Source organism: Thalassophryne amazonica, chromosome 15, assembly GCF_902500255.1.
Source record: "Thalassophryne amazonica chromosome 15, fThaAma1.1, whole genome shotgun sequence".
Lineage (NCBI taxonomy): Eukaryota > Metazoa > Chordata > Actinopteri > Batrachoidiformes > Batrachoididae > Thalassophryne > Thalassophryne amazonica.
Window position 1 is genome coordinate 72,728,869 of NC_047117.1, and position 10,382 is coordinate 72,739,250.

At 38.3% G+C, this 10,382-nt stretch overlaps 1 protein-coding gene across 1 annotated transcript; it reads right to left on the reverse strand.

Annotated features, from left to right (window-relative positions):
• Positions 1-293: 293 nt before the first annotated feature.
• rhoh (ras homolog family member H) lies at positions 294-6,748 on the reverse strand. The gene is made up of 2 exons (XM_034188795.1): positions 6,504-6,748; positions 294-1,312 (listed from the first exon to the last, which is right to left on the reverse strand). The coding sequence occupies exon 2, from the start codon at positions 923-925 to the stop codon at positions 338-340; it is 588 nt and encodes a 195-aa protein (XP_034044686.1). The 5' UTR covers positions 926-1,312; positions 6,504-6,748; the 3' UTR covers positions 294-337.
• Positions 6,749-10,382: the final 3,634 nt, after the last annotated feature.

A 10,382-nucleotide genomic window follows, 5' to 3' on the forward strand; every position in this document is an offset into this window, starting at 1 on the left:
TAAAGTTCTTGAATAAATACTTAAGGAACCCTTTAAAAATGTTTGGATACAACATTTGAAATACCTCCATTTAATATCATGATATAAATACTGAATTAAAAAAAGATGAACCATTTTTCTTATTCTCATTTTTTTCTTAAAAGTCATATATCTCTACAATAATGTATTAGAGTTCCTTTATTTCATATCAAAATATGCCTATTTTAAAATGGTTTATAAAAGAAATTCAGGTATGTCCTTTCAGACCACTGCAAGGCCATAATGAGTTTGAACGTTGTATTAGCATACTTTTTTGTAGATAATAGTTCTCCAGTGCCCACCAGGTTCAGGTCAAAGGTCAGAAAACCTTGCATTGGTTTACGCTGAACATGCGTCGCCGGGCCTGCTTCTTGGCCTGGTTTACAGCCATCCGCACTGCATACTCAAAGACCTGCTGAACCCCGCGGTTACCTAAGGACGAGCACTCCAGATAGCCCTTAGCGTGGATTTCATGAGCCACTTGCTTCCCCTCTGTCGCTGTAATACAGCCAGCCCGATGCGCGCCCATCTCCCGGAGATCTGTCTGGGTTGCCACAACCAGCACTGGCACCTTGGGCAAGTGCTCTCGAACCTCGCAAATCCACTTGTGTCGGATGCTGGCCAGAGAGTTCGGGTTAGCCACCGAGTAACAGATGAGAACCACGTCGGCCTGCTGGTAGGACCTTGGTCGGATCAGTCTGAAGTTGTCGTTGCCTGCCGTGTCCCACAGGCCCAGGCTGATTTGTACCCCGTCCATATACACCTCCACCCCGGTGTTATCAAACACTGTGGGTTTGTAGGTGTCTGGGAAGGTCTCTGAAGTAAAGCGGACAAGCAGGGCCGTCTTGCCCACGGCACTGTCCCCAACAAGGACGCACTTCACTGACATCTCCGCCACGGCGTTCATGGTTTCCTCTGAAAATGTCTGTCTTCTAAACGTTTGCGTCCTTCAGGTTCGACTGCAGTCTAAGAATCTGGCCGTCTGTGATGGTGGTGTGATGAGAGTGTAGCTGATCTGGAACCCGAAGCCTTTTAAGAGAACTGCAGGAAAAGCACAGCTGCACTCATCTTTCCCCTCGTGTGTGTGAAACAGACATAACCAACGTTTATCTGACATCCAGCAACATGTGCACTTGCACCACTCATTGAGCTCTGTGCATGCTAATAGTTCTTCAGGTTGGCCTCATTTCCTCTTGTTCTCTGCAACAGTAAATTTTGGTCCTGCTCACTTATGACTCTGCAGGCCGTCATTCTGTCTGGACAGGTCCAACATCGCCGCCTTAAAGACACGGATCTACAGGACAAAAGATACAAGAAGAAACAAAAAAAAAATGAAACATCTGTTCTGTTGTAGCTGTTTTACTCACAAATGCTAGTTAGAAATGAGATTGTTTCTCCTGACAGTTAAAGGAATCGTCTCATCCACATTGTTGGACATGACAATGTGCTTCTCTAATCAAATCAAATGGACAGTGTTGTAAAACTCAGGAGAATTTACTGTCTACATCATTTACAAATTATCAGCAGGTATTGCCTAATCACAGGAGATTATTTTGACGTGTTTCAGTTGTCACTGATTCATAATGAAAACTAACGATGCTCATTAAAAATTTGTGCCATGTTTAACCCTCATTAAGACAGTGACTCGATCGTACGTCCGTCATCTCCGAACAGCGGTGGGCACAGTTCAGCTAATCAGCTAACTTTTTCATTAGCGGATTGACTTTTTTTTTTTTTTAGCTAGTTTTGAAAAGCATTAGCGGACCAGTTGGCTTCTACTAAATTTAGTTCTGTTGTTTAAATCAGCTAACTATTTAAAATAAATTTGAACCATCAAAACCCTTTTTTACACCCTGAAGTCATATATGTTTGTGTGTTTTGGAGCAGGTGTCAAACTGATTCCAGAAAGGGCCAAGAGGCTGCAGGTTTTCTTTGTAACCAACCACCCATTAACTGATGGAATCAGTTAATCAGTGACATCACCTGGTGCAGTGGGTGGTTACAAAGAAAACCTGCAGCCTCTGGAGCAAATATGTATTTTCTTTTCTTATTCATTTAATACTTTGTGTACTGTTAAACTGTAGGCTGAATGTAAACTATTGTTTAATTTCACTTGGTAATTCATTTATGTGTATCATCATCATCAGCTCTTGGCATACTGAACCTTTTTGGGATGCTCTGTGTTTAAAATTTACACACTTTAGGTCTGTTTATTAGGATTTTAGGGCCAAGAAAAAAAAAAAAAAAAAAAACCCAAAGCCAAAGTCACAAGCAAACATTGGAAAAATGCTTAAGCAGTTTATCGTATAAGCGTTATCAGAGTAATCCTTTCAGTTAACAAATTAGTGTTAGCAATTGCTAACTTTTCGGTTAGCTATTCTGCCTCAGAATGATAAACTTATAAATGATTTATGTAGAAATTAAATGGAGATGGTTACACATTTTTTCATCTCTTCATGTTTACACGTTTAGTGTAACTCACTTTTCACAAGCCTAAATATATCTTCCTTGTGTTGTTGTAAACCGTTCAAAATGGTGCTTTTGAATGCTTAACCAGAATACACACGTAGTTGTACACTGCACTGCACCCATCTTATCTTCACTGCCTACTTGTTCACTTCAGAATTGATTTCAAAATCTTAGTACTTAACTAAGGGTGTGCCGGTCCAATGTATTTGATCAATATCAGTCAAATATTGGTAAGAATTATGGGAAAGGATATCGGATATTTAAAACAAACTAAATTCTGGGTCATGTTGTGGGCTGTATGTTTTCCAAGTTTGGAGGAGTATAATATTTGTTTCACAGTTTGAGTTGATGTTTAGTTACATGGCTCTATGAGTAAATACATAAAAACAAATGTATTTAGTAACAGATTAGTTGATTAAGAGAGGGACAAAGGTATTGGATTCTACTGGCAGATACTGAAGGTTCCATTATCAGTACTGGACATGGAAGAGTGGTATCTTTTCAACCCTAGTACACACACACAAAGCCCTACGTTAACTGGTCCTGGAGTATATCAGTGACCTCCTGCATCCCCATAGACAGTTTTAATATGTCCACTTGGGGTCTTTTAAGTGTACCCCGGACACGTTTCAATACTGAGGTCAGTTGTTCAATTGTTCTTTTCAGTCAGCAGCCCCAAAGCTTTGGAACAGTTTCCCAATAAACTTGAAGTCTTTGAACTCTTCTTTCAAAAAGAAAACCTTTTTTTTTCAGACAGACATTTAGAAGAATATGTAAATGTACGTCTAGCGTTATATGTTTTAATCATGTTTTTATTTGTTCCGTCCGTGTGTATATTTTATACATTTTATCTTTGTGTCATTCATGGTATATATTTATTACGTCTGCCAAGGATGTAATAATATCATCAGCGTTTATTTATTTGTCTGTTAGCAGGATTACGTCAAAACTATTGCACGGATTTTGACAAAATTTTCACGACAGATAGATATTAGGCCATGGAAGACGCCATTAAATTTTGGAGGTGATCTGGATCCAGATTTGTGGACATCAGAAATCTCAGATTGCTCTTGCTTGTTTTTATTTTTTATTGTGAAACACTTTCTGGCCGATTACTGTGAAAGGTGCTACGGTATACGAGTATAAATAAACTTTGCTATTTTAACATTTCTTCCTGTCCTATAATGGATTCCCACTTAAATATTCCACTGCAGTGATACAGCACAGATTCTGCACACCACATACATTTGATGTTGCTGGTGTTGAGGCCATAGTTTAACACCTCATACTGATTATTGTCCAAATTGTACAGTGTATTATACTGAGTATTTGATAGTTTCATCTAGAAGAAACACAACCTCAAAACCACCTGCCATATCACACAGCGTGAATGGAAAGACCTCCAAAGACGTCAATGGGACACTTTGCTCATTTTCCGCTATATCACTCAAGAAGAACACTTTTTATTTTGGTCTCCTAGATGACTCATTAAAACATATATACAGTCAAGGCTTTCAGTGCAACTGAACAAAACATAATTACTGGTAATTATAGAAAGTGTTAGCGCTGTAAATGAAGTTAATTGCAGCAATAATTCTGAAAATTCTGTTTTTTTTCTGAATGGCTCAGTCTTATCAAAGTTGATGTTAAAATGCACAGAATGTGGCAGACAACTCTTAAAGATACAGAATATATCTAAATAAAGTATTAAAAGGAGCACTGATCAGTCATTAGCAATCTGCTTTTGCAAGCTTACGAGTAGACCATTGATTTGCCAAATGTGTTTGCCGTTTGTGAAAAATAAAAATGCCAATGGAAAATGTTTGAGGGTAAAATTAGCTATACTATATATTTTATTCTGGCCATGTTGTAGAGTATAAGTGAAGGATGACAGAAATATAAAAACTCATTTATAGCTCAGAGGTGCCCAAATTACTTCTCTTCAATGGCCATAAATTAATAAGGACGGTGAGCCACCAGTCAATAATAATTTATATTGTGTGAATTACACACAGGCACAATTACATGCATTACATTTGATAGAAAATTCATTTTCTAAATCTAAAATAAAAATGCTACTTTTTAATTTGCTTAAAAGGGATTTACTTATCAGTGGGCATGTGACCAGTGATTCTTGGTTCTCATCACCGACAGACCAGAAAAACACTAAGGGCCGTTGGGCAAGTAACTCCTGGTTTGTAGTGAACACCTTGACTTTGGTGTATGTGTGTGAATGTGAAGTGTCAATGTAAAGTGCTTTGACCATGAAAGCACTTTATAAATGCAGTCCTTTTGCCATTTACCATTTATTTGCAGAGACCTTGTCTGTTGCCATGATGGACCAAAACAAAAGGAGTGCAGCCTGCAGGACACAAATTCAACAACCGCAGTATAGTTAGTCCTGTAAAATACCTAAGATCTGTAAGAAAGCATTGTTTTTATTTGTGCTACATCACACTATAGGAACCCACTGAATCTTTGGTGTTACTCAAATCTGGATGTGTATTGTAGATTCATTCATTCATTTATATTGTGTTTTTACATAAGATTGAGGATTTTTTTTTTTTCAAATTTACCATTTATTTCTAAAAATCTATGTATGTATATAGAAATACTATATATTAAACTATAGAAAATTGAATGAAAATTTTCATATTCAATCACAAATGATGAACACGAGGCATTTCACCCAGATCTGTACCAGACTGTGGATGTGTCGCAGCGAGAGGATGAGACGTGATGCTGATCAGTTTGCTGTGCAGTAACAACCAGGGCTCCAGAAACAAATTCAAGCACTGTTCAGCCTGTCAGACCTATACACTCTCAGAATGCCCTTCCAGTATTTGTGTCTCTGCTTACAATAAAATGATGCTTCTACATTCATGTTTATTTGTACTTGTCAGATAAAAATACTGTGCAGCTCTCCCTCAAATTTAGCTTTAATGCAGCAAAAACAGAACACAACAGAACAGATAAAGAGAACAGAACAGTGAAATAGAATACAACATAATAGACTAGAACAGAACAAAGTAGAATAACACAACAGAACAGAATAAACATGTTGAACAAAACAAAACAGAACTAGAGAGCAAACCTCCGCAACACTAGTTTCCAGTTCCACAAATTTTTACCTTGGCAAAAATTTTCAAGGACAAACTCCTGTTAGAATATAAAATATAGATCAAAAGGGCTTTTCAATGTTAAAAACATCCATCCATCCATCCATTTTCTTCCGCTTTATCCGGAGTCGGGTCGCGGGGGCAGCAGCTCAAGCATGTTATGTTAAAATGTTAAAAACAATATATATACGCAATACGGATCATATGCAGATTAAACTTAGTCTGTTCATTGAGCGTGCCAGTTTGCACCTCATTGTCACAAAATGAGAGTTATTGAGGCATTTTTGATTGAGATATAATGTAAAATGTACACCAAATGGGCTTTTCAATATTAAATTCAAATGTCCACAAAATCTGCAATCTAGATCAGATCTGGATCAAACTTTGTCAGGTGATAGAGAGTGCCAGTCTGCACCTCACCTTCAAATATGAGAGTGATTGGGGCACGTCTGATTAAGATATAATGTAAAATAGACATTAAACGGGCTTGTTCACAAAATCCACAATCCAGATCAGATCCAGATCAAACTTTCTCCATTGATAAAGGATACCATCCTACATAAGGCTCTCAAATATGAAAGATATTTGCTCTTTTTTGACAGTTATGTATTTTTGAAAATTTGTTCAGTTAAAGGATAGGTATTTTTCCAATTTAAGATTTTTCATAACTTTGACCTATGACCTTGAAAACTGAACCAGTTCAGGATATGAATCCTCTGTAAAAATTTCATAACAATGTATGAAATTGTGGGTTACAGGCTGTTCACAAACCGACAGACTAACAGCAGTGAAAACAGAACCTCCACCCAACTTTGTTGGCGGAGGTAACAAAAGAACAGTTCAGAATAGGACAATAACAGAATAGACAGAAGAGATTAGAAAATAAAGGTCCATTACCTTCATGTCAGTCTTCTGACTTTTCCGCCTTTACAGAACCGTTTGATTTAAAAATCAATAATCAATGCCATACACTCCGCTTGCCAAGAAGTAGTTCGACACACAGGCCAAATATTGCTGCTGGTCTTGTAGGTACAGAAAGGAAATGACAAAAGTTGAGAAAAGTTGAAGGCATCCGTTTGTTGAATGTGGAGGTGTGACTGACTGCTGCAGTCAGATCAACCGCAGCAGCTGCACTTTAACATGTGGCTGCGTTTTGTGGCTCGGCATCTTTATGCAGCGCCATGCGTAAAGATGGCGCAAAAAAAAAAAAAAAAAAAAAGAGTTTTAAGAAGTTATATTTAAAGACGCTAATCTCTAACACCGGGGGCACATTTTTGTATTTTTAATCCAGACAGCACACAGCTGTATATCAAACTGGTTACACATAAAACTTTCAAAGTTTTGAAACTGCACATGCACTTTGTGCACAATGACTAGGCAAGCAAGTATTCTTATCTTTAGCATTTCTATGCATATTTTCCAACACCAAGCTATATAAACCTGAATGCTTATTAGATTCAAACATTCTCAGGTGATATCTGTTTGATGAGAGAGGGTGTGGCCTAAAGTGAGCAACACCTTATATCTTGGTGTTGTCAGGATTCGTGGATGCGTGGCACAGAAAGTGGGTGGACACAACATGCAGACTCTCTGACAAGGCGCTCTGAATAAAAAAAAAAAAAAAAAGAGGACTTAATCTTTAATACAAGCTGAGGGTCGGTACATAGGTAAGCAGTCAGTAAGGCAGAGGTATCAGGCAAGTGCAAGGCAAATGCATTGTCAAAAAACAAGAAGGCTTCAGTTGCACGTGTTACCGAGGCTGAGACAAAAGGCGAGATCCGAAAAAACAAAGTAAGGTCTAAATATGGCTAGGCAAAACAGGACTCAGACAAAAAGGCTGGACCGAGGATTCAAAAGATCACAACAAACTGGCAGAGAGGTGGTGAACTCAAAAGACTTAAACAGTGTCGGTGGTTATTAGGAGAACGAGACAGGTGTGGGAGAAGAATCTGGAAGGAGGGTGTAGCAAACAGAAGGGATAAGACACACCCATACCAAACCCTGAACACCAGACAAGAGTGTGCAGTAAGACAAAAGCAAAGTGAACAGGACCCAAATAAAAGATGAACCTAAAACCACAGTGATCCAAATAAAATACCAAAGATGAACAAAACCATCCAAGGCCTAATAAATAAGAAATAAAATAAAGAAGACCAAACACCAAGGAAGGAGGAATTAAACCAGGAAACAAATGTAAGAACTGAAAAGGGATCAAATAGAAAATAAACAAAACTAAGACAATACTAGAATGGAACTCGCATTTGGCAAAAGTAAAAATCAAAAATACAACCAATGATTGCACAATGGTGAAAAAAACAACAGCTGGCAGAGGTGTCAAATCCAGCTTCAGAAAGTAAAAACCATCCCATGTGTTGCTTCTACCTGTGCACCGAAAACAGGTGATCTCAATAATTAGCTCATCCACCTGCCTGAAGAACTGAACTAATTACAATCAGCTGGTTTATTGGGAAGATGAAACAAATATGTGGCTGGACTTTTGCTTTCTGAAGCTGGATTTGACACTTCTGACGGCTGGACAAAAACTAGACACGTGGCTAAAGTATGATAAACAGAGAATAAATGACAAACAGAAAATAAAACCAGTGACTAAAGTATTACACACAGAAAAGGGATAATCAAAACCAAACTAAGACGAGACTTAAAAAGTGACTAAAACAAACAACTGCTAAACCAAGATCTGTGCAGACAGTGGATAAAGGAAAGGGGATAAACAATGACAGGAACCAAAACATGACAGGTGTTATAATTACTAGGCAGCTTCTTTACCTCAGGCAAGAGATTTAACAGACACTGAAAAGTCAAAAATTGTAAAATGGCCTTCAGAGGGACACAACACTGTTGACATACCAAATCTACTGAGGTGTGATGACCGAATAATCAGACGTTTTGTTGCACAGTCAACAGAATCTTATTGAACATGTAAAGATAATGCAATTTAACTGTGAAAGACTTCAGACTTGAGAAAAATTAAATATGACGTACCAGGAAACCATTCCTGGTACGTCATATTTCTTCTTCCAGTGCTACCATATTGTAGAACTGCAACCTACCTGGAGTGACCAGAATTAAACGATGTTCAATGCTCAGAGACAAGGCCAAGGTCAGGAAGGCTGAATAACAACCACACTATTCACAAGTCAAAACGCCAATCGGGGCAAGAAATATCTGCAGAAACATTTTTCAAAGGAGTTATGAATAGATGAGAGTGACTCTTGATGGACCAGAGGCTGGGTCACTAATGGACACACAGCACCACTTCAAGTTAGACGCCAGCAAGATGAAGGAGGGGTACCGGAATAGGCATCTAGTAAAATTAACTCCCAAACCTATACTGCCAGTTTTTAAAAGGTACTTCCTTTACGTAGTGGCACTGGATAGCATCTGCATTATTCAAGAAGGTCATCATCTGTGAACAGGACAATGCTCCATCACAGGCATCCAATTATTCTACTGCTTGGTTAGTCAGCAAAGAGCTCAAAGATGACAGAATGACAACACGGGCCCTTTCCTCACTTGACCTATAACCTATTGAGAACTTGTGACTTTTCTTTAATATGAGATTTACAGTGATGGGGGAAACAATACATCTCTTTGAAGAGTATTTGGGAGGCTGTTTGCTGCCACACACACACACACACACACACACACACACACACACACACACACACACACACACCACACACACACACACACACACACACACACACACACCACACACACACACACACACACACACCACACACACACACACACACACACACACACACACACACACACCCCAACCCGGTCAAATAACTGACACACCCCATGGATGGAAGGCAGTTATTGAACAGGGCAGCTGTATTAGTGGGATAGAAAATGTGTACAAAAATCCCCTGAGGAAGCCAAAGCTCACTCTTCCTTTGTTCAGCATTCGTTAGGAATACAACTTAACTAATAACTGTGCACATAGTGTATTCCATTTCATTAAAGAATGTGTTTAAATTAGTTGGAATATTCATTTTATTTCCACATAGTAATTTAAAAATTACAGAAAGCATTTATTACAGTTTTTATTCATTATGTTGGATTGTCTGTGGGTCAACTGTTTACATACACTAATACCTCTACAAACAGCATGGAATATTCCAGAAAATGATGGTATTGCTTTGAAAAATTTCTTGATGACTGCTGTAATTTGGAGCTTCCTTCTTTAGTCCTCTCCTTGAATGGTCATTCACTTTTTGAGAACTGCTTCCATACCATACTGTTCGTATTTCTTAATGACTACTGTAAATGAAGTTAATCATCTATATATTAATAGACAAGTGGCCTCTGTGTGTGTATGTGTGCGGCTTCAATCATGGAGAAACTGGGAAGAGCTGACAAGGATGAACACCACGATAACAGAAAGTTGATAGGACTAATATTTCTGGAGAAATTAGGGATATTTGCAAACAACAGTGAACAATGGACCTTGATAATTAAATTCTGGACTCATACTCCATTCCAGCAGGGGGCAGTAAATCATCTATATGTTTAAAGACAAGTGGCCTCTGTGTACGTGTGTGCATGCATGTGCACAACTTCAATCATGGACAAACTGGGGAGAGCTGGCATTTGCCGTTTGATATGCTTATGTATTTTGAGTCAAAGATGAACGCCGCCAAAATGGAACATTGATATGACTAATATTTTTGGAGAAACTACGGATATTAGCTGAAAACACTGAACAATGGACATTGATAAAAACATTCTGGATTCATGTGCCATTCC

Excerpts from the sequence above, each read along its gene's own strand:
- rhoh (XM_034188795.1), bottom strand. The coding sequence starts at position 925 with ATGAACGCCGTGGCGGAGATGTCAGTGAAGTGCGTCCTTGTTGGGGAC.